The sequence below is a fragment of the Microcaecilia unicolor genome, chromosome 6, assembly GCF_901765095.1.
Source record: "Microcaecilia unicolor chromosome 6, aMicUni1.1, whole genome shotgun sequence".
NCBI classification, from domain to species: Eukaryota; Metazoa; Chordata; class Amphibia; order Gymnophiona; family Siphonopidae; genus Microcaecilia; species Microcaecilia unicolor.
In genome coordinates, this window is record NC_044036.1 from 319,582,872 (window position 1) to 319,607,336 (window position 24,465).

General features: G+C 43.7%; 2 protein-coding genes across 6 annotated transcripts in view; one reads left to right on the top strand and one right to left on the bottom strand.

Annotated features, from left to right (window-relative positions):
* Positions 1 to 7,367, bottom strand: part of TMEM104 (transmembrane protein 104) — a 147,734-nt gene extending 140,367 nt beyond the window's left edge. The window contains exons 1-2 of one of the 2 annotated variants that reach the window (XM_030208332.1): positions 7,192 to 7,367; positions 4,866 to 4,975 (exon numbers count right to left, since the gene is read on the bottom strand). In XM_030208332.1, coding sequence (XP_030064192.1) covers positions 4,866 to 4,955 — 90 coding nt within the window. In that variant the 5' untranslated portion in view covers positions 4,956 to 4,975; positions 7,192 to 7,367. Of the gene's footprint in view, positions 1 to 4,865; positions 4,976 to 7,124 lie in introns of both variants that reach the window. The other variant, XM_030208330.1, reaches the window with a different exon arrangement.
* Positions 7,368 to 7,489: 122 nt separating this feature from the next.
* On the top strand, positions 7,490 to 23,433 carry NAT9 (N-acetyltransferase 9 (putative)). 4 transcript variants are annotated; one of them, XM_030206341.1, is made up of 7 exons: positions 7,490 to 7,577; positions 12,261 to 12,347; positions 16,116 to 16,225; positions 17,737 to 17,877; positions 20,145 to 20,204; positions 22,396 to 22,490; positions 22,595 to 23,433. In XM_030206341.1, the coding sequence occupies exons 2-7, from the start codon at positions 12,271 to 12,273 to the stop codon at positions 22,739 to 22,741; spliced, it is 630 nt and encodes a 209-aa protein (XP_030062201.1). In that variant the 5' UTR covers positions 7,490 to 7,577; positions 12,261 to 12,270; the 3' UTR covers positions 22,742 to 23,433. The 4 variants fall into 4 exon arrangements, with proteins under 4 accessions (XP_030062201.1, XP_030062203.1, XP_030062202.1 ...); XM_030206343.1 differs by lacking the exon at positions 12,261 to 12,347 and having other exon boundaries at positions 7,515 to 7,577; XM_030206342.1 differs by lacking the exons at positions 7,490 to 7,577; positions 12,261 to 12,347 and adding an exon at positions 12,360 to 12,481.
* Positions 23,434 to 24,465: the final 1,032 nt, after the last annotated feature.

Below are 24,465 nucleotides of genomic sequence, written 5' to 3' on the forward strand. Positions count from 1 at the left end.
CCAGATGCAACCAGACCTCCTCAAATAAGGCAGCATTTCTGAAGTTGAAGCTTCAAGTCGGCTCTGGGGACCTCATTTTCCTGAGATTTCCTTGTAAATGTCTGGACAACAATGATGAGAATTGGTACATCTTTCAGGACCCCATTCATTTAAAAACGTATTACTGAAAAACCCTCTACTGACGTTTGATGGACCCAACATGAGCAGGTGGAAAAAATGGACCATACATATATATTCTTCTGTTGGCCACTTTACAGAGCTAACTCATTAAAAGTTTCTTTGTAATTCTGCCCCCCCCCCAACACCACCACCACCCACTCACCCCATTTCTCAATTTGTTCTCTCCTCCTCATGATGTGGATTAGTTTCAAGATTGTTAGATCTTATGTACTTATATTCTTCTCTTTCCTGCATTTGTTTAAAGTGATTTGGTAGCCATGTTAGTCCTCTTTTAAAGATAATAAATAGAAATTAAAAAACATAGAAAAGAAAATAAGATTTTTATTGGACTAACTTAATACATTTTAACCATATCTCTGACCTCATGTGTAACTTAGTCACCTTACTTTCTTGAGTGAATTCCTTCAAAAAGGCGATAAATAAATCAATCAATAAAAAAAATAAATAAATAAATATGTTCACTTATTATAATAAGTCCTGCTGTCAAACCAGTGAAACTTCACATACGGAGCAACATGTTCATCAGGGTGTGTGCATTCTCATGTAAGACAAATCAGCAGATTATAAATTGATCCATTTAACTTTGCTAACAAATAAAACGTATTTATAAACAAACTGAGGGGTTTTAACACATTGACAGAATCTGGTGCTCTTTGCAGCCAAACTATTCCCAAGTGCCATGAGTAGTTAAGTTAATGGCATGGCTTGAGGTCATTTCCTTATGTGTAAATCAGAAGTCAGTTACTCCATCTGCCCCCACAAGCAACAGCATGGCATGCTCAATAACGTTTTTCCAGACAGCTTGCCTATAACTGGTATAAATCTTTCCTCCTCAAAGCCTGGGACTCCAGTTCGCCAGGTGCACAGGAACTGACAAATCATGTCGTCATCCCTCTTGGCCATGGTGTAATAAAAGTGTGCAGCATATTAGGATAGGGGGAAAAAATCCACTGCTGACAATCATCAGATCACCAACACCACTGGTCTCCAACACACGGTCATGGTAGTAAAGTTTTGTGGCCCTTAACAGATACTTGAAAAATTAAACCTGCTCACCAGAAGGACAAAGCGCCATCCAAACTGGACAGAAAGAACATCCCACAAAGCTCCACTGTGTTACAAGTGCCTACGTGCCATGACAGGGTCACATTTGTATGCATGCACATCAATATGAGACATGTGCGACTCAGTGGAGCTCTCCAGGGCCTTCCTATCCACCTCCGGACAGTATCCTGGTGAGCAAATGCAATTTTTCAACTATCTGTTATGAGGCCAGTGTTAATAGGTTGGGCAGTTCACCTGTCTGTAGAGAGGCAGAGTGGAAGTAAGGCCAAGAGACCCTGAAGAGTCTCCAAGTGAGGAGGAAAACAGCTGCAAGTGCAGCATCGGTTTATCACTTCCAAGGGCCATGTGGTGTTTCTGCTCACAGATCACTTAATCCTGCTTCATTTAAAAGACATGTACTTAAATCTGAAGGTTTTTCCAGTTTCTCAGACTCCTAGGAAAGGGAATGGGACATATGTAAACCGCTTTGACTGTAACCACGGAAAAGCGGTATATCATTATATACAGGTACTTCTTTTACACTTCGGGCAATGGAGGGTTAAGCAACTCGCCCAAAGTCACAAGGAGCTGCAGTGGGAGTCGAACCCAGTTCCCCAGGTTTGCAGGCCACTGCACTAACCATTAGGCTACTCCATGGTGGGCAGGATGGACTTCTATCCATGTGCTGTGCAGGTCATGGGCAGGACTAGTCCTCATCTGTGGTCTTAACCAGGACTCTCTGCTAGGCTTCCTGACTGCAAGGGACTTTCTAGCTCCCCCAGAGCCTGTTCTCACTCTCCCCCTCTCTTATCCAGGGTATGCATCCCTCACTTCTCTATTAGTGAACCTGCATCCCCCACCCTTATGTCCCCCATCCCAGTCCTCTGAGTTCCACGTGACTAAAAATGGACAGACTCAGGAGGATCCATCCAACATTAACACAAGCCATTTATGCTCAATCAGCATTATTGAAACAAGAGAGTCAGGCTAACTGCAAACAGTCTCTTAAGTTTGTTACGATTGTGCAAGACAAATTGCAAACCACAATTTTCAATGCTGGTGAACAATATGCAGACACAGGTGTCTCATTAATGATCTCTCAAGTGTGTTATTCAGGAGTCACATTTATGGGTTTTGCAAAATAAAGTGAATTAAAAAAAAATTATATATATTGTAGAATCAAAGTTAGTATTTAAAAATTACACATTTAAACCTAAAATCTTTTAATGGCCCCCAGAGCTAAAAGAAAATCCTTCAGAAAATGGAAGAAGGAACCGACTGAAAATAATAAGAAACAGCATACGGAATGTCAAGTCAAATGCAAAGCGCTGATAAGGAAGGCTAAGAGGGACTTCGAAAAAAAAGATTGCGTTGGAGGCAAAAACACATAATAAAATTTTTTTTACGTATATTAAAAGCAGGAAGCCGGCAAAAGAATCAGTTGGACCGCTAGATGACCGAGGAGTAAAAGGGGTGATCGGGGAAGACAAAGCCGTAGCGGAGAGATTAAATGAATTCTTTGCTTCGGTCTTCACCGAGGAAGATTTGGGTGAGATACCGGTGCCGGAAATGGTATTCGAAGCTGACGAGATGGAGAAACGTAATGAATTCTCTGTAAACCTGGAGGATGTAATGGGGCAGTTCTACAAACTGAAGAGTAGCAAATCTCCTGGACTGGATGGTATTCATCCCAGAGTACTGATAGAACTGAAAAATGAGCTTGCGGAGTTATTGTTAGAAATATGTAATTTATCCTTAAAATCGAGCGTGGTACCGGAAGATTGGAGGGTGGCCAATGTAACGCCAATTTTTAAAAAAAGGTTCCAGAGGAGATCCGGGAAATCATAGACCGGTGAGTCTGACGTCGGTGCCGGGCAAAATGGTAGAGACTATTATTAAGAACAAAATTAAAGAGCATATTGAAAAGCACGGATTAATGAGACAAAGTCAATATGGATTTAGTGAAGGGAAATCTTGCCTCACCAATCTACTACATTTCTTTGAAGGGGTGAACAAACATGTGGATAAAGGTCAGCCGATTGATATTATGTATTGTGGATTTCCAGAAGGCGTTTGACAAAGTACCTCATGAAAGACGCCAGAGGAAATCAGAGGGTCATGGGATAGGAGATAGTGTTCTATTGTGGATTAAAAATTGGTTAAAGGATAGAAAACAGAGCATAGGGTTAAATGGTCAGTATTCGCAACGGAGAAGGGTAGTTAGTGGGGTTCCCCAGGGGTCTGTACTGGGACCTCTGCTTTTTAACATATTTATAAATGACCTAGAGATGGGAGTAACTAGTGACATAATTAAATTTGCTGATGACACAAAGTTATTCAAAGTCGTTAAATCGCGGGACGATTGTGAAAAATTACAAGAGGACCTTACGAGACTGGGCATCTAAATGGCAGATGATGTTTAATGTGAGCAGTGCAAAGTGATGCATGTGGGAAAGAGGAACCCAAATTATAGCTACGTCATGCAAGGTTCCACGTTAGGAGTCACAGACCAAGAAAGGGATCTAGGTGTCGTCGTTGATGATACGTTGAAACCTTCTGCTCAGTGTGCTGCTGTGGCTAAGAAAGCAAATAGAATGTTAGGTATTATTAGGAAAGGAATGGAAAACAAAAATGAGGATGTTATAATGCCTTTGTATCGCTCCATGGTGCGACTGCACATTGAATACTGTGTTCAATTCTGGTCGCCGCATCTCAAAAAAGATATAGTGGAATTAGAAAAGGTGCAGAGAAGGGTGACAAAAATGATAACGGGGATGGGACGACTTCCCTATGAGGAAAGGCTAAAGTGACTACGGCTCTTCAGCTTGGAGAAAAGGCGGCTGAGGGGAGATATGATAGAGGTCTATAAAATAATGAGTGGCGTTGAACGGGTAGATGTGAAGCGTCTGTTTATGCTTTCCAAAAATACTAGGACTAGGGGGCATGTGATGAAGTTACAATGTAGTAATTTTAAAACGAATCGGAGAAAATATTTCTTCACTCAACATATAGTTGGACTCTGGAATTCGTTGCCAGAGAATGTGGTAAAGGTGGTTAGCTTAGCAGAATTTTAAAAAGGTTTGGACGGCTTCCTAAAGGAAAAGTCCATAGACCATTATTAAATGGACTTGGGGAAAATCCATTATTTCTGGGATAAGCAGTATAAAAAGTTTTGTACTATTTTGGGATCTTGCCAGGTATTTGTGACCTGAATTGGCAACTGTTGGAAACAGGATGCTGGGCTTGATGGACCTTTGGTCTTTCCCAGTATGGCAATACTTATGTACTTATGCTTTCTCATGTCCACTTTGTGGCCCATTAGGTAGAAAAAGTTGGAGACCACTGACCTATACCATTGTTATATATCATTACAAAATCTCCACTACAGCAACATTATACCTATTGAATTCACATCACTCCATGTCTATTCCCATTCCAAATATTATCCCTCTTCTAATACACATGAAAGTAAGGCACTTTCACTTCCCTCCAAAATGAGGATCTTTTAATTTGCATTATCTTGCTAAACTGAAAGCTTTAAGGAAACCACAAACTGAGATTCTAAACATCAGCATCTGAATGACATCAATTTTCAGAACTGTAGCAATGTTGATGTATAGTAAAATACTACCTCTACTTACATATGGCGAGTAGAGCTCCCCCGTCTCTGTGATCTCACCAGCCATTTTTGATGGATTACTGAAAGCCACAAGTGACGAACTGTCTGCCATCTACTTCAACCACTTTAGACCTTAACACAAGAAATGAATTTTTAATTAGATTGCAATGTATTTCTACATCTTTCTTCAAACCCCCTTTATGGGTGGGTTTAATAAGAATAAGGAGACAGAAGAAATCTTGGTAAAGTGCTTTTAAAACGCAAACAGGTCTATTCTTTCTGAGGTGAACTGGCGAGTTCATAACTGCCAGTTTGGCTTGCTTGATGGAGCTGCATAGGAATGTTGCTGATTGAACATTGTTATACTGCAGGAAGGGGGGATGAGCGCCACAGCTCTGCCTGCATGCAAATAAAAACAGACAGGCAGGCTGGTGGGTGCACTTTTACACATTTTACGGGAATAAAGTCAGTGAAGAGAATAACGTTTGTGGAATAAATTATGCACACACACACACACACAATGGAGAGAGCTGGATAAGAATAAAAAAATGTGCTCCCCACAAGTTTAGGGGAAGGGGGAGTTTGGTGGCATGGTTGAGAGTTCACTCTGGGAAAAAGTCTGCCTTGTGTTGAGCCATCTCTGATGGTCCTTGTGACTCTGGGCAAGTCACTTAACCCTCCATTGCCCCTGGTACAAAATAAGTACCTGAATATATGTAAACCGCTTTGAATGTAGACCTCAGAAAGGCGGTATATCAAGTCTCATTTCCCTTTTGGCTGAAAGGGGCTGGTAATTCTTAACCCCAGCAAGCAGAGTACCTTTGGAGACTCTCCTGAAGACAGGAAGAGCGACAGCCCTTGGGAACCTTGCTCATGGCACAGAGGCCTTTGGGAGCAGTTCAAAACAGAAGACGGTGCTCAAGGCACAGAGGGAGCAGCATCCCTTCAGAGCATTACTCAGGACAAGGAGACCTTTGAAGCAGCTCAGGGCAGAATAAAATGGCCTGTAGGGCACTATCGGTGCCTAGGGCTGAGAAGAGATGTAACCTTCTAGTGGGGAACCCTGGTACTTGCAGAGAGTGCGATCAGCACTAGGGGCCTAGCAAGGGAGAAGGCTCCCTAGGTGTGGCTAGCACTAGAAACCCAGCATAGGACAGCCTTTGAGAGGGTGCCGGTCCCTCAGATCCCCAGGGGAAGCTTCCAGGAAGCCGCAGCAGGGACAGGTATAGCCAGCCTGGAAGACAAGCAACCACCAGCCCAAGAAGTCTCCAGCGAAGGGTTGAGATCTGAGGGGACTAGGATATGATGGACTTGCAAGGAGAGGAGGCAATGCAGCCATGCCCTAACACAGACTTAAATAAGGAACTGGTAAGGGCTTACCACTACTACCTTGGCAATCGAGACTGAAGGGTCTTAAAAGGGTGTAGAAGACTACAAGTTACTGGTTCCGAAGATCTGGGTTAAACACTAATGCTGTTGGTCTGAGTGCACAAATTTGAAAGTATTTGATTTACTGGTTTAAGAGGTTAAACAACAAGACTGTTGGTGTTTGTTTGTGGTAACTGGGTTAATGTGATAAGAACTCCTTATTTCTTAAGTGCATAAGAGGTGTATATAGAGGCCTATATACATAGTTCAATTAAACTTGTTTATTAGCCAGCCCTGTTCACAGAAAGTTTTTGGACTTTTTGTGGGGGCAGAAGAGGGTAATCCCATCCACTAACACTTTTTTTCCCTAGGTAGAGGCACCAAATGATTAAGGGATCGACAGAGACTGCCTTCGGGAGACTCCAGCCAAGTCAGGACCCATGGATCAAGAGACACCCTGAAGGAGGCATTACATTTATGTCAAACCGTTTCCGCTGGCCTAAATGACAAATAAAACTAAGACTGCTAGTATAGTACCACTAGAGAGTTTTGGAGCAGCAAGCACTTGTCATATACAGCAAAGACTTCCTTCTATAACAACCCAAAAAAACAGTAGTCCTTCATACTGTATCGCAGACTTTTTTTTTTTAACTCCTCCTCCCACCAGACCTGCACAAACACTGTACAGACCAGTGATTTCAAAACTCGGTTCCTGGGTTACAGTGTTCCTCGGTGCATGAAAAAATATTTTTGGGGTTCCCACATAGTAAAAAGTTTGAGAATCACTGGTATAGACAGTTAATCCAAGGATAATACCACCCTCATCATTAAAAATTATTAACAAGCAGCTGTCACATTAAATGCAAAGGGTCAAGTAATTATAAGCAATTATAACGGCTGAGGACATACTTACTAAATTATTTTATGCTGATTATAATACAGCAGCCCTAGAGAAATTAGCAACACATCCATAGGCTTACTCAAGGTTTACTCGGGGGGTGAGAGCACCCCAAGAACACCTCCACGGCTAGACACACTCCTCAGGGTGCTTTCATACTGTCACGGTTCTTCAGGCCTTCTCCATCTGCAGCAGATACACGGGCGGAGATCGTCGCTAAGTCGCTTCCGGCCGCGAGCTGACAGCTCACCTACTACCGCCCGGCCAACCAGCCAATGGAACGATTCGCGTAACACGCGCCGTCCTGCTTCCGCAAGCGTCAGGGATCCGAAGGAGGTGGTCACGTGCGGACGCGCGGATTGGATGCTGGGGGCTTGGGGGTGGAGCGCTTGTACATCTGTTCGGCTTTGGAAGCCTCGTGCCGGGGTGAGGTCGATTAAAGCTTGGGTGGGCTGTTGCACGGAGCCGGTAAGGATAAAAGGGAAAGGGTCGCAGGGCTAGGGGGAGGGTCACTGTGTCGACACATTACTCCATTTAAGGAAAAGTATAATGTGCTATGTTAAGTTCATGGAGGTCTCAGACAGGCCTGGTGGCGTGGTCTAGTTTGCCTGGCCCAAGACTAGGCGGTTGCCTAGGGCAGCAAAGACCGCCTGCAGCTATTGTATAACAATAGGTTCTGACGCCCCCTCAAACTCGGAGAAGTTGGAGAATCGTTAGTATATACGTTAACCCAGTCCTTGGTCCCTTCTTCTCATCCCCTCCAGTTGGATTTTCAACACAGCCGCAAGGAATCTGCAGAAATATACAAACAGGGCTAAATATTCAACATTTAGTCAAAATTCTTTAAACATAAAAAAAATCAGATGACTCCAGTCGGTTCAAAACTCTGCTGCCCGTCTCATCTTCCGCCAGGGTCGCTTTACTCATACTACCCCTCTCCTCAAGACCCTTCACTGGCTCCCTATCCATTTTCGCATCCTGTTCAAACTTCTTCTACTAACCTATAAATGTACTCACTCTGCTGCTCCCCAGTATCTCTCCACACTCGTCCTTCCCTACACCCTTCTTATCTGTTCCCTTCTCCATTACTGCCAACTCCAGACTTCGCGCCTTCTGTCTCGCTGCACCCTATGCCTGGAATAAACTTCCTGAGCCCCTACGTCTTGCCCCATCCTTAGCCACCTTTAAATCTAGACTGAAAGCCCACCTCTTTAACATTGCTTTTGACTCGTAACCACTCGCCTCCACCTACCCTCCTCTCTTCCTTCCCGTTCACATTAATTGAATTGATTTGCTTACTTTATTTTATTTTTTGTCGATTAGATTGTAAGCTCTTTGAGCAGGGACTGTCTTCTGTGTTTGTGCAGCGCTGCGTACGCTTTGTAGCGCTATAAAAATGCTATATAGTAGTAGTACTAATTCAGCGATATAACTACCTACTATAATCTTTCATTCAGCTTCTCATTCCCACTGTTTAAACATACCACCTTTATTAAACAATATAATTACAAACTTTTCAAAACTACACCCACTCCCCGCAGTGATAATATCCAAATGTCAGTATAATTCTTCACAATATGCTTCTCTGCTGCCGAAAAATCCTTAGTTTTGTGAAAGCGATGCAGGTGTGCAGGCTGCTGATGAGTACCATGGGGTATGCCTAACCAAAGTAAGAGGCTAAGGAAGTAGTTTTGAAATGTTATTTGTAATTATGAATATAAGGTTATAGGTTGTTATATAGTTGAATTAGTCATCTGAGTTTTTTATGTTCAAGGAATCTGCATGAGATAGATTTGCACGGGTTATCTCTTTCCTGTGCTTTAACCTGCATTATTATAGGGTGTTTGTGTGATGATCACAGTTTTTGAGTTTACTTATAAAAATGTGTTTAGGGAGACTGCAAGCTAGGGGTCTAAAAATTAAGGAGACTATAAGGCTGAAGGCCCCACTAGGATGTTCATCATCCTTGTATCTGGTTGGAGGCTGCCTGCTTATTTTGTGAGTCAAAGGATAACATAGTAACATAGTAGATGACGGCAGAAAAAGACCTGCACGGTCCATCCAGTCCATCCAGTCTGCCCAACAAGTTAACTCATATTTGCTGCTTTTTGTGTATACCCTACTTTGATTTGTACCTGTGCTCTTCAGGGCACAGACCGTATAAGTCTGCCCAGCACTATCCCCGCCTCCCAACCACCGGCTCTGGCACAGACCGTATAAGTCTGCCCAGCACTATCCTCACCTCCCAACCACCAGCCCCTCCTCCCAACCACCGGCTCTGGCACAGACCATATAAGTGGGGAAAGGGGACCAGAACATTTTGGGGGCATCATCCAAATTTCAGCACAGAAACCAGCCCCAAATCCTTTCTCTGTCCAATTTTGGTTTCAGCCGAAAGGTTATTTTTAATTTCCAATGGATGCAAATCTCTCTCATGAATATTCGCTGTGGAGATCCAGAAACCTGACTGGCTGGGAACCCCCCCCCCCCCCCCCCCCCCCCAGGACAGGTTTGGGAACCATTGACCAGTTGTAAGTGGGTAACCAGTACAGCGTTGTGCTACTATTCTATAACGACACTTAGACCCCCCCCCCCCCCCAAGAGACAGCTGAAGGGAGATATGATAGAAGTCTATAAAATCCTGAATGAAATGGGATGCGTAAACACAAATTGAATGGTTACTCTTTTGAAAAGTACAAAGTCTAGGGGACATGCCACGAAGTTGTAAAGTAGTACATTTAAAACAAAGAAGGACAGAATATTTTTTTTCACTGAATGCATAATTAAGCTCTGGGATTCATTATCAGATGAAGTGGTAAAAGCAGTTAGTGTAGCTGGGTTTAGACAAGTTTTTGGAGGGAAAGTCCATAAACCATTTTTAAGGTAGACCTGGGGATTGGGGAATGCCACTTCTTATCCCTGGGGGTAAGCAGTATGTAATGTATTGTAATTTATGTCTTTTGGAATACTTGTGACCCAAAGATAGGACACTGGTCTTTGACAGATCTTTAGTCCAACCCAAATTGTTCAACACCTCTTAATGAACACCTGTCTTTTTTTCAAGTTTTCCAATAAAACATATGCATTATATTCTATTAATTTGTATCAGTTAAGAAATACCCCAATTTTCATTTGTATATGGTCATGTTGGAGAGAAATATATAAATGGCACTCAAAATTCTGTGTCAGAAAAAATTGGCGCTGTGACTCTATAAAGCGTACGTCCCCTTTATAGAATCACACTTAGTGCCAATACTTGCACCAGACTTACGCCTGCTGAAACTTGGTGTAAATCAGGGGCGTAGCTACGTGGGGCCATGGGCCCCCACAGATAATGCCCTGGTCCCCTCTACATTTGCCCCCCCCCCACCACTGCCACCCACCCACCGCCACATCAGGTACCTTGTTTGCTGGTGGGGGTCCCCAATCCCCGCCAGCCGAACAGTCTTCTTCAGCGTCGGTCGACTCTGGCGCCTTCGTGGTGTGATCATCTGTTTCTGACGCCTTACGTCCTGCATGGGTCTACATGCATGGTGCAGGACGTAAGGCGTCAGAAACAGATCACACCACAAAGGCGCCGGAGTCGACCGGTGCTGAAGAAGACTCTTTGGCTGGCGGGGATTGGGGACCCCCCCCCCCCCCCCCCCCCACCAGCAAACAAGGTACCTGGTGCAGCGGTGGGCGAGCGGCGGTGGGGGGGGGGGGGGTTCCGGTTGCGGCAGTGGCGGGGGCCAAAGTGGCAGGGGGAGGCAACTAAACAGTGCCCCCCACCTCAGGCTCTGGCCCCCCCCCCTCCCGCCGAGGTCTGGCTACGCCCCTGGTGTAAATGCTAGCATCCAGGTTAGGCAGGCTGAGGCTGTATTCTCTATTTGCACAACATTTTGGAATGCTCCTGACATGCCCATGGCCACGCCCCCTTTTGAGTTACACACTAACTTAATTTAATTCAGTGTTGGCATTTATACTCTGCTTAACCTTTTAAGTTCTAGGCCGAGAACAAATCCAGGTTGGAAAGAGGTTGAAACAATTTGAAACTCAAAACCCCTCAAACCGTTACATTAATCGAGTGAATATTGTTACAATTTGTGTGCGTACCAGAACAAAGTAGCATGTTAAAACAAAGTAGTAACTTGGTAGCCAAAAAGAAATATCAAATTAATGGAATTGCCACTGCTTTTTTGTTGTACAGACTTGTCTGTGTCAAATTAATGAAATTGTCATCTCTTTTGGTTGTACAGATGTGTCTGTCTTTTGCCCGACTCTCTTTGTAGCGCCTATCAGGGGATTGTGTGGTCCCTAGGTAGGGATCGTTTGTGGCCCAAAGTATTTCTAAAAAGTACATTAGTAGAGTTAGGTGCCATACCTTATAGAATCAGCTTCAATTATATCCTCATTATACCCTCATTATAGCTAAACATTCAGGGGCATTTATTATAGGTTCATCAGATTAGCGTACCACCTCTACAATGGCTATTATGAGCCAAGCATCTTCAAGAGAGGCGGTATCGAAATCCTCATCAATCCTAATTCTATACATTTTTGTACTTATTTTTTCATTATGACGTTTTTTTGTATCATTTATCTCAGTCTTTCCAATTCTATCTTTAAGTTCCAAGTTAATACTTAGCTTTTCAGCAACATTAGATAGTGAACGGTGGAGACCCAATATATCACCCTCATTATAGAATTAGGATTGATGAGGATTTCGATACCGCCTCTCTTCAAGAAGCTTGGCTCATAATAGCCATTGTAGAGGTTGGTACGCTAATCTGATGATCCTATAATAAATGCCTCTGAATGTTTAGCTATAATGAGGGTATAATGAGGATATAATTGAAGCTGAGTATATTTGAAGTAATTTGACTATTTACTCCGTTCACATCTTTAATTAGATGTATGCCTATATATTACTGTAATACTACCTTATAGAATAGCACACAGACAGATTCACATGCAAATTTTAATGAGTGCCAATTAACTTCAATATTTTGTTGTTAGCACCCAATTATTTATAGTTAAGGGCTGATTACTCAAATTGCACGCAAATCTAGGCACTAGATATAGAATCCGGGGGATGATGTGCGTGGTTTGGGATCCACAGTGCCGTTTCCACCCCTGAAAACATTTCAGAGACTGTTGTTTTCTGTTTAGGCTGGAAACCATGAGGATTAATGAGGACACAGTGCTGCAGGGAAAGCTGGTTGCCCTGGTGCCCTATGCCTTGCACCACGTTCCCAGGTATAGAATGGCTTGAACTGATACCAGCTAAATCTGATACACACACCAAAGCCTTGTTTATCCGTACTGCTGATGTTTGAGAAGTTGACTCTAAGGTGGAAACCTTGGCTGAGACCTCTTCTCGATAAGATCAGGTAACCTGATAGTACTGAACCGATTCTTGCAATATTTTAAGGATTTGAGGTTCCTCTTCATTGAGACATACGTATTTTTTTTCTTTTATTTATTAGGATTTATTTACCACCTTTTTGAAGGAATTCACTCAAGGATCGATCAAACATGAGCAATAGGCAATTACAGCAGTAAAAATATTCAAATAACAATACAAAGTGTGTCATAGTACACTACTTAGCATGTCAACACAATACATGATAGAACATTTTAATTGACAGTGAAGAGTATAAGCAAAGATGGAACATATAGATAGACTAGTAAAAAAGGCCCGTTTCTGACACAAATGAAACGGGCGCTAACAAGGTTTTCCTCAGAGTGTGTATGTTTGAGAGAGTATGTGTGTGAGAGAGAGAGTGGGACTGGGTGCGAGTGTGTCTGTGAGAGAGAGAGAATGTGTGTGTGAGCATGAGAGTGTGTGCCAGGGCCCCCCCTCCCTCCCAGTTCCAGGGTCCCCCCTCCCTCCCTGCCTCTGAGTTCCAGGGTCATCCCCTCCCTGCCTCCCTCCAACTTTCAGGGTCCCCTCCCTCCCCTGCATTATGCTCTCTCCCCTGCATTCATCCATATGCAGGCAACGTCCTCTGTGCCCTGCCCCCTCCATCCATCCATGTTCAGCATCTCTCCCCTGCCCCCTCCACCTCCCTCCGAGTTCCAGTGTCCCCCTCCCTCCCTCCCTCCCTCCCTCCCATTTCCAGGGTCCCCCCTTCCTCTGTCCCTCCCTCCCAGCTCCAGGGTCCCATGGAACTGGGAGGGAGGGGGTACAGAGAACATTGGAGGAGTGACGTCAGCAGGTGGTTACGATCCCAGTGAGACACTTTGGAATGTTGGAGGAGCAAATTATTATATTAGGTAAGAGAGTAAGAAGAGTTAGAAAGTAAGGTGACTAATTTTAAAGTTGCAAATGAGGTCAGAGAGATGGTTAACATATAGATAGGTAAGGGAGTAAGAGCAGTTAGAAAATAAGGTGACTATTTTAACGAAAGGTGCACATGAGATCAGAGTGATGGTTAAATATTAGCTAGAGTAGGAGTGGGTAAACATGTCCTTCTGCAGTATGTGCAGCCCGTGTCACTCCTTGTGTGTGTGAGTGAGACTAACAAGTTAGTTACTTCTTCCATTAAAGGCTTGGTTGAAGAGCCAAGCTTTCACCTGCTTCCTGAAGTAGAGATAGTCTTGTGTTAAGCTGAGCCTTTCAGGCAATGCATTCCAGAGTGTGGGGGCTACTCTGGAGAAGGCTCGCTTAAGGATATCATATCATGTAATGTCTTTTGGAGAAGGTGTGATTAGTGATAGTCCTTGAGAGGGCATAGTAGTGTAGTAAATGATGGCAGATTCAGTATGGGCCATCCAGTTTGCCAGTAGAGCGGCGAGGATTGTACCTGCCACTCTTTGCAGAACGTGTGTGTTATCTCCTCTGCGTTTGCTTAGGGTTCCTCAGTGTAGGTTTTTTATTTATTTGTTACATTTGTATCCCACATTTTCCCACCTAATTGCAGGCTCAATGTGGCTTACATAGTACCGTAAAGGCGATCGCCAGTTCCATACACCCTTGATACCTTTTTTGGAATGCGAGTCATTTTAGTTTCACCTTGATTCTACCTTCTTGCTTTATAGGGATCCTTTTGTGGGTAGATTTTCTCACACCTCTTTGACAGATCACTATTTTTGTCCCTGCCGCCACCCTTTCTGTGAAAAAGTATTACCGTATTTTTCGGACTATAAGACGCACTGGACCATAAGACGCACCTAGGTTTTAGAGGAGGGAAATAGGAAAAAAAAAATTCGGACTATAAGACGCACCTTTTTCCTCCTCTAAAACCTAGATGCTCCGGTGCATCTTGTCCGAATCCCTCCCTCCGAGTTCGGGATCTCCCTCCCGCCCCGCCGAGTTCCGAGATCCCCTGCCCTCATGCCCTCTGAGTTCTAAAAGTAATTTTACCTAGTCGGGGCTGCAGCGAAAAGCAAGCAGGCTCAGCACGTCACTCTTCCCTTCTGTCTCTCTCGGCTCTCTGGTCCCGCCCTCAAACAGGAAATGAAGGCGGGACCTGAGGGTGGGACCAGAGCTGAGAGAGACAGAAGTGAAGAGTGACGTGCTGAGCCTGCTTGCTTTTTGCTGCAGCCCCGACTAGGTAAAATTACTTTTAGACCTCAGAGGGAGGGAGGGCATGGGATCTCGGAACTCGGTGGGAGGGCGATCTCGGAACTCGGCAGGAGGGAGGGCGGGCGATCCCAAACTCAGAGGGAGAGTGGCCTGCTAAATTTCTCTACCTCCGGACTATAAGACGCACCCCCCATTTTCCTCCCAAATTTTTGAGGAAAAAATTGCGTCTTATAGTCCAAAAAATACGGTACCTATTAACCCTCCATTGCCTCAGGTACAAATATCAAATCCCATCCCCTTTCCTTTCCCATATTACTCTTACCTCTTTGCAACTTCATTTCTTACCCTCTAGTTCTACAGCTTCCCCATCTTTGTGTATATTTAAACATCTATATTATGTCTCCCTTGCCTCTCCTCTCCTCTAGGGTAGGGTTCAGGTCTCTTCTCTTATGTCTTTAGTGCAGACTCCATACCGTTTTGTCGCCTTCTTCTGAACTGCTTCAAATCTTTTATGTCCTTGGCAAGATATGGACTGCAAAACTGAATACAGTACTCCAAGTGGGGCCTTACCAATGACTTGTACAGGGGCATTAACATCCTCCTTCCTTCTCCTGGTTATGCCTCTTTCTATGCAGTCAAGCATCCTTTTGGTTTTGAGGAAAATCCAGCTTCTCTTAATTGGGTAGACCAGATGGACCTAACATCTCCATTTGCTACTTTGTTCTGTTTTTATGCATGCATTGGCTTTCCTTGTCATCAAGCAGATGAATCCATTACGTATGGGTTGTGTCCATCAACCAGCAGGGGGAGATAGAGAGCACTCAAAACCATAATGGATTCATCAGCTATGACTAAAGGAAAACAAATTACCAAGGTAAGAACCTAATGAGTGGAGGAGTGGCCTAGTGGTTAGGGTGGTGGACTTTGGTCCTGGGGAACTGAGGAATTGAGTTCCATTCCCGGCACAGGCAGCTCCTTGTGACTCTGGGCAAGTCACTTAACCCTCCATTGCCTGCCGCATTGAGCCTGCCATGAGTGGGAAAGCGCGGGATACAAATGTAACAAAAATAAATAAATAAAATGTTCCCTTTCCAATACAGCAGTCCCTGTGGAGTTTCTTTAAAGCAGCTATTTTTATTAATTTTACATATTTTGTCTTTTCTTCTTTGCCCAGCCACAGTCCGTGTGTATCAGTCTAATTCTGATAGGGGGCCATAAAAGGCATCAGCATAGGGGGGACCTCAGTTTTAGGCTATGGGGATGCAGCTGTCAACTAGGAGATGCTTCCAGCATCCTTAAACAAACCTCTTCTTCAAAAGGAAATAGAAATCAAAACTGAATGACATTTAATAGATTTGTTTTAACTGGCAACAGGAGCTGTTGGGAAAAACACATCTTCTGCCTTTGCAGCTGTTTTTGTGTACATCTGACTTTGAACAGATTGTGCTGGGAGAAATGTGATTTTATTTTTTTACTTCCTTGTACTTCTGCCAAAGGTACCATGAGTGGATGAAATCAGAGATGCTGCAGAAACTGACTGCCTCGGAGCCCCTGACCCTCGAGCAGGAATACAGCATGCAGCGCAGTTGGCGGGAGGATGCAGACAGTGAGTCGCTTTGCTTTGTCTTGGAGGCAGGAGACTTTCACATCCCCATGCGCTGTCACTGGAAATCACATGCATTGGTAAAAAAAGTCATCATAGATGGAGAGTTGCACCCCTCGGGAAATACTGCATTGCTTTCTATGACATGAGGTCCTAAGGAATTTCCTTTGTAAGGTTAAAGCCCCTGAAAACCCCTCAAACAGTTAACACCAGCTGACCTATTATCTTGCCTCACACTATCCAGCTCACCATTTCTGTCGAGGATATACTAGGGTCAGATAAGTCCAGGTAACTAACCCGTGTCTGCTGTTCCACTGGCTCCAGTTTTTGGTGAACTCTTAATGTACCCTCCTGGTTTAAATATAGGGTATGTAGGATAAAGGTGGCAGTACGTAATTTTCTCTTAATCTGCAGGTGCACATTTAATTGTAGTTAATCATTTGAACTTTTTCATTAACATCTGTGGCTTATCTCCTGTTGCAGTGGGTCCATGCATAAGTCCACCATGGCTTTTATCTGCAACAGGGCTGTTATCTCTGTCCGCAGTGTCTGCATTAGCGCTTCCTCCATCTCTAGCCCTAATGCATAAACTGTGTGGGCACCTTTTTGGAGTGGAGGAGTAGCCTAGTGGTTAGTGCAGTGGACTTTGATCCTGGGAAAATGAGTTCAATTCCCACTGCAGCTCCTTGTGACTCTGGGCAAGTCACTTAACCCTCCATTGCCCCATGTAAGCCGCATTGAGCCTGCCGTGAGTGGAAAAGCGCAGGGTACACATGTAACAAAAATAAAATAGATACTATTGGAGATTCTACATGGAATGTTGCTACTATTGGAGATTCTACATGGAATGTTGCTATTCCACTAGCAACATTCCATGTAGAAGGCTGCGCAGGCTTCTGTTTCTGTGAGTCTGACGTCCTGCACAAGACTCACAGAAGCAGAAGCCTGCGCGGCCACATTGGTGATCTGCAAGGGCCGACTTCTACATGGAATGTTGCTAGTGGAATAGCAACATTCCATGTAGAATCTCAAATAGTAGCAACAGTGGAGGAGTGGCCTAGTGGTTAGGGTGGTGGACTTTGGTCCTGAGGAACTGAGTTTGATTCCCACTTCAGGCACAGGCAGCTCCTTGTGACTCTGGGCAAGTCACTTAACCCTCCATTGCCCCTGGTATAAAATAAGTACCTGAATATATGTAAACCGCTTTGAATGTAGTTGCAAAAACCTCAGAAAAGGCGGTATATCAAGTCCCATTTCCCCTTTCCCTTTCTATCACAGTTTCTTTCAAACCATCCTTCAATCATAGTGTCGCCTTGCCGAGATTTGGTATTTATTTAAAATATTTATACCCCACCTATTAACTAGGCGGGTTACAAAAAACAAACACAATAATCCAGCAGGGTCACCACCTAGAGTCCTTCCTCTAGGGGCAGTCCTGTATGCATTTTCCATCCTTTGTTGACATAAAAGTGAACAATGGCGCTAACCTCTCTCTCTTGTTCATGTTTTCCCAGAATGCACTTTTATTGTGCTAGATCGGAAGAAGTGGGAGGAGCAGGCGTGTCTGGATGAGGACTGTATGGTGGGGGATGTGAACTTGTTTCTCACAACTCCTGAGGATCCAGCACTTGCAGAAATTGAAGTCATGATTGCTGGTACAGTATGGGGGGGGGAACATTTTAGAATCTAGTTGAGTAAATGGCAGCATATTCATGTCTAGATTACATACATATGCATGTAGCAGCATAAGCAATGGTGGACCTGGAGCCTTGATTAATCACAGCCAGGCAATGGTTAAAAGTAAACCAAAATTCGTTTATTGATTTATAGGGAGAGGAGTAACCTGTTCCTTTCACATGAGAGGAGAAACAAACTCTCCTCGTGACCTGCTCCTGAAGGGCCATGGCATGCAGTAGTCCAGGCTTAAACAACCTAGGGTTCATGGGCCAGAATCCGGCCCACCAAGAGCATTTTTCTGGCCCTCGGTAGCATGACAATTCTTGTAGCGCTTACAGCAGGATTCCTGCTTCCCTATCACAACTCAGCTTTTTGTAAGCTTGAACCAGAAGTTCAGATTGATCTTGCGGTTTCAAGACTCACCAGATTTGAAACTGTGAGGCCAACCCTAACTTCCAGTACTACGCAGGTCAAGCTTGCAGAGAGCTGTGTGTGTCGTGGTGGGGAAGCAGGACTCCCGCTGTTTCTTCTGTAACAGAAGTCAGATAAGGGGAAAGAGACTGGGTGAAGACTGGGGGGGCCATACATGCAAGAGAGACTGAGTGATGGCTGGTGGGTACAAGAGAGAGAGAGAGACTGGGTGAAGGCTGGGGAGGGGACAGCGCACCATTTATTTTGCCACTATTTGACGAAACGTGATAAAGTATGACGGTGCATGTTGTTTTGGCTCTCTGAATGTTACAAAATATTAAATGTGGCTCCCGATAGAAAAAGGTTGGACAGGTGTTCACTAATCTGTCTCTCAAAAAGAGCAGCACAAAACCTCTTGTCTCTGGTCTAGAGTCTGAGTTAAAGTTCTGTCCTTCAATATTCAGCACAATTGGGCCTGGCCTAGCCCTAAGTTCCAAAGTTACAATGGCATCCAGGTTCCAAGATAAACTTGGCCTACCTTAGTGGCTTAGTTGCTCCTCCTTATCTGAGCCCCACCCCTCTGGCTCAGTAGGTTAACTCCACCTAACCTAAGGTGGCTCACTCATCAGTGAGGGAGTGTTCTTATGAGAACCTGGCCATATACCACTGACTCCCTCATAGCACAGATAGCGGTTTTAGAATGTGTAGAACACCAGGATGCAAAGATTTGAAGGTAGGGTGTGTTTTGAGCGGGCTGAATATGTAGACTGGTGAATACATGTGGTGGCTAAAGATTTTGGATAACAGCCTTTCCTCCTGGCCCGAAGCAGGCACAAGTGCAGCTTGAAGGGGCAAGTGCAAAGGAAGTTGCCAACACTCGCAGTACCCTACCATGATTACAATAACCATTCCTCCTACAATATGGCATCCGCTGACAACATCATATGTTACCCTAAGTTTCCACCCCCCCCCCCCCCCCCAATCCTACTCCCATTCTTACTGGGGCTGTCTGGTAGTCTAATGGGAGCAGAAGCAGTCATTCCTGCTCTGTTTGAGGCCTGGTTCAAAATGGCGCTGGCTGACAATACAATGCAAATTATATTTATAGACTACACCATACTTTGAAGTTCAGGGCATCTTAGAGCAAGTTCAGACTAGGCATACCCCAGGAAATAACAAATTTGAAAGTGATAGGAATTTATCACATATTTCATCACTAATTTTGGGGTAATTTTATAACTGACTTGGGGGTGTAAAACATCATTCTATATTGTCAAATAAACACGTATAATATTTTCCAGGGCTGCACACACACAAAAGTAGCAGCTGAGAGAACATAATGGCTTCTTCTATGTGATATACCCAGAAGTGTTTCCAGGGCTGGAGACTGGGTGGTGTGGGGGCAGTTTTTACCAGCATGTGTGTGTTTTATAAATCTTACTGGCACTTAGATGTGCAGAATTCCTCCTGCCACGGAGCAGGGGTAATTTTGTGCACCAGTTCCTTTCCTGCCTAACTGCCCTGTTATAAAACTCCCTTCACAAAGCATCATGTCTATTCCTTTATTTCTGAGTGCCCTCTAAGTCAGTCGTTTTCATCCCAGTCCTCGGGGACTTACCTGGCCAGTCTGGTTTTCAGGATGTCCACAATGAATATGCATGAGAGAGATTTGCATGTTAAGGCAGTGCATGCAAATCTCTCTCATGCATATTCATTGTGCATATCCTGAAAACCCGACAAGCCAGATGGTCCCTGAGGACTGTGTTAAAAACCACCGCTATAAGTCAGCAGGAATCATGGGTTCCAACAGCACCTTCTGTCTGTTTTCTTGTAGAGCCCAGCGACCGTGGCAAAGGGTTTGGGAAGGAGGCAGCGCTGATGATGATGCTTTATGGTAAGGTGGAGGTGGTTTCATGAATAATGAGAGGGAATATACCGCCAGTAATGGATAGTCCCAAATGTATTTCAAACCTTGTTGGGGCTGCAGAGGACCCTGGTTATTTATTCAGCTTTAGCTTACACCTTTTGACAAAACTCACTGTACCTAACGTATTGGAATAACTATGTTCACAATACTATGTAAGCCACATTGAGCCTGCAAATAGGTGGGATAATGTGGGATACAAATGCAATAAATAAATAATAATACCCTGTCCCCAGAGAGCTTATAATTGCAAAAGGCAATCTCCTAGGGCAGCCATTCCTAACCCAGTCCTCAGGACACACCTCGTCCCATCGGGTTTTCAGGATAATCCACAATGAATATTCATGAGTTAGATTTGCATGCAAATCTCTCATGTATATTCATTGTGGCTATCCTGAAAACCCAGTGGGACTAGGTGTGCCCCGAGGACTGAGTTGGGAATGGCTGTCCTAGGAGTTGGTAGTTGACTGGTCCTGTGTACCGACTTTGTTCTCTTAAGATGCTTGTATTGTATTCTTTTGAATTTTAGATTCTATCTTTCTGCTTACTTTAATGTTATGGAGTTCTTTTTTATTTTATCTACAATTAATGCTTTTTGTATTGTAAACCGCTGAGTTTTGTATGGAGATAAGCGGTAAAGCAAGCGAAATAAACTATTACACCACCACTTACACACCCAGATGCACTACAAGCTGTTGTGTGAGGTAGTACATCAGAGTGATGGTGTGTAAGTGTGAGGGGGGGTGTATATGTGGGCAGAGCATGGGAGGGGTAATATTATAAGTTATGTACATTGCATAGCGCACTTAGTGAACCAACTTAATGCCAGCCACAGACCTGGCATAAGTGGTCATGTGTAAATGTAGGCGTATCGTTGACGACTTATTCTCATTCTATAACAGAATCTTGGTACCAAGATGCCATTATAGAACTGGCACATAGTATTGAGCTGCCAAGTTATATAATTACACTGTATGTTTGTACCTGAGACAGCAGAGAGTTAAGTGACTTGCCCAAGATCACAAGGAGCAGCAGCGGAATGTAATCCAAAGCTCTAATCAAAAAGCTGCTACTCCACGATTAAAGGTTCACTTTATTTGATTATATGCCTTAGGGAAAACTATCAAAGCAGCTTACAATAAAATATTACAAATAAAGGGAAAGGGAACTGGGACTTGATATACCGCCTTTCTGAGGTTTTTGCCACTACATTCAAAGCGGTTTACATATATTCAGGTACTTATTTTGTACCAGGGGCAATGGAGGGTTAAGTGACTTGCCCAAAGTCACAAGGAGCTGCAGTGGGAATCGAACTCGGTTCTCCTGGATCAAAGTCCACTGCAATAACCGCTAGGTTACTCCTCCACTAGCACCATTCCCTGTAGAAGCCTGCCCTTGCAGATCAGCAATGCGGCCGCGCAAGCTTCTGTTTCTGTGAGTCTGACGTCTGACTTACAGAAACAGAAGCCTGCACGGCCGCGTTGCTGATCTGCAAGGGCAGGCTTCTACAGGGAATGTTGCTAGTGGAATAGCAACATTAACATTCCATGTAGAATCTCAAATAGTAGCAACATTCCATCTAGAATCTCCAATAGTAGCAACGTTCCATGTAGAATCTTCAAATAGCAGCAACATTCCAGAATCTCAAATAGCAACAGCAACATTCCATGTAGAATCTGAAATAGGGAAAGGGAAATGGGACTTGATATACCGCCTTTCTGAGGTTTTTGCCACTACATTCAAAGCAGTTTACATATATTCCGGTACTTATTTTGTACCAGGGGCAAGAGGGTTATGTGACTTGCCCAGAGTCACAAGGAGCTACAGTGGGAATCGAACTGAGTTCCCCCAGGATCAAAGTCCACTGCACTAACCATTAGGCTACTCCTCCACTCCTCCAACAGAAAGGAGCTACATAGAGAGAAGAAAAGAGTAAAAATATCATCCATCCACTGTGTCTCCAGACCCCCAGGTTCTCACAACCCACCACACAGGAAGCAAAGCCATTAACAAAGCAAAGCTAGGTATTAAACACTTTCTGAAATAGACATGTCTTCAATGAACTTTTAAACCACCATGCTGCCCGTATGTAGGAGTACACCACGGATATCCTACTGAGACAGGTGTGTGTCATTAGTGCCCGCTGTGCTTTCTGTTGTAGGATTCACCAAACTAGGAATCACCAAATTCGAGGCCAAAATTGGTCAGGAAAACAAGGCCAGCATCTGCATGTTCCAGAAGCTTTGTTTTGAGGAGGTGAGATGCTTTTGGATGTTAAATAAAATTTTTTAGGTGGCGGGGGGGGGGGGGAAGAGGTGATGTTTCTGCTTCCATAATCTTTTTATTTTCATGCCACACAGTTGTCAGTAAGCTCCGTGTTCCAGGAAGTGACAATGCTGCTATGCATGGGTGATCAGCAGAAGGAGTGGCTCCTGGCCCTGACAAACCATGTGACAGAGGCAAAGTACTGTGAAACAAGACAGCGCATCCAGCAGTCACTGAGCTAAAGACTTTTCAGTTATGCCCACTGGTGTTTCTTCACTGGGCTGGGTACGTCTTCAGGCCCACAGGAGAGTGGCAGAGCCTTTGAACGCTAACTGTGAGAGCAACAGTAAAATGTACTTATCTCAACAAGAAAACACCCTCCGGCACCAGATGGCTGCTAAATACATGTTTCTCCAGTTCACCTAGACCTGCGTATTATGTGTAAGACCATTAGGCATAAGATAAACGTGCAGGCACTACCTCCATTGTTTGCAAATCTGTCCCATGCATGTTCATTGTGGTTATCCTGAAAAGCTGACTAGTGAGGTGTGTCCCGAGGACTGGGTTGAAGACACCCTAAGGTAGGTCTAAATAAGTCTGCTTGCTTGTACAGTTTTGAAATGGTGGCTCACTTGCTTCTGGATTTTATGTATATATTATTTTTATGTAAATCTGTACCGCATCTTGTCTTCAGGAAAGGTGTGTTAAAATTTAACAAAATACATTTTTTCAGCACTGGAGGAAAGGCACGTGATGATCGTCATTAGTATACCCTTCCTGCTGTTTTTTCAAGAACTCATTATTCTATCAAGAACCTAACATTTCAAGGTTCATGTGAATAACATTTATTACGACGCATGATATCTCTGAGATTTTTGCCCTTGACGCAGCCCTTCTTGGGCGAAACACGGCCTGTGTCGGGCAATAAGTCTGGTATTTGACATCAATACATTTTTGAACATTCTTCCGTTTTGTATCTGCTGTTTTGTTGTCTACGTTGGAGTTTGCAGATCGTTTGCCTTGTTTTTTGGGACCCCTATATTATTTTTATGTAAATCTGTACCACATCTGGTCTTCAGGAAAGGTGTGTTAAAATTTAACAAAATACATTTTTTTTAAATGTCTTCTTGGAGAAGAGGGCTTACAGCGTTTGTTTCCGGAAATTTTGTTGGCGTTATGTTTTTGGTGCACTTCTTTTGCTAAGAATTCAAATGGACTCAACATTACATCTGGAAGCTTCTCTTAGATACAGTGAATTTGATCTCGTTGGCTAAGCACAGGGGCATTTACCTTTTGTTTAAGGAGTGAAGGCCAGACACAAGCAGAATGAAGAACGTTTTTTTTTTAATTTAACTTTATTGAAACAAGACAAAAGAAAAAGACAGATTTTCTCCCAGAGTTTTGGAACTGTCAGAAAATAAAGGCAGACCATGACCTCCAGAGTGTATCAGTTTGGTGCTATTTCAGATATATTCCCAATCAAGTTCTTTAAGGCAGGAAGACACTAAAACCACTCAGTTCAAGGAATCTTAGCATCTTCTAATATTCCTTGTCATACACAGAGAGGATACCTGCATAAAAAGACCCATAAAAATTGCCCCCTTCACCCCTCTCACTGTGGGTAAAAGTATGCACCAGTCTCAAAATTGCTCCCCCTTACAAATTATGGCACAGTGAAATGTGTCTTAAGATCTTCATTTGACTGGATTAGCAACAGACACAAGGATTGTTATTAAAAACTCATGCACTATGAGATCTTTGTTATTAAAAACTCATGCACTGTGAGATCTTTTGTAGGGTTAGTAAAAGGAATAACGATATGTAATGACAAAAAACAAAAAAGTGACTGTCAGTGACCCCTTTATAAACAAGCAAAGCAAATGTTCACCCATAATTGTCATTCAGAGAGTCTTAAACCTTTACGTGAAAATAGCTACTGTACCTGTATGTACATTACTTTGATAAG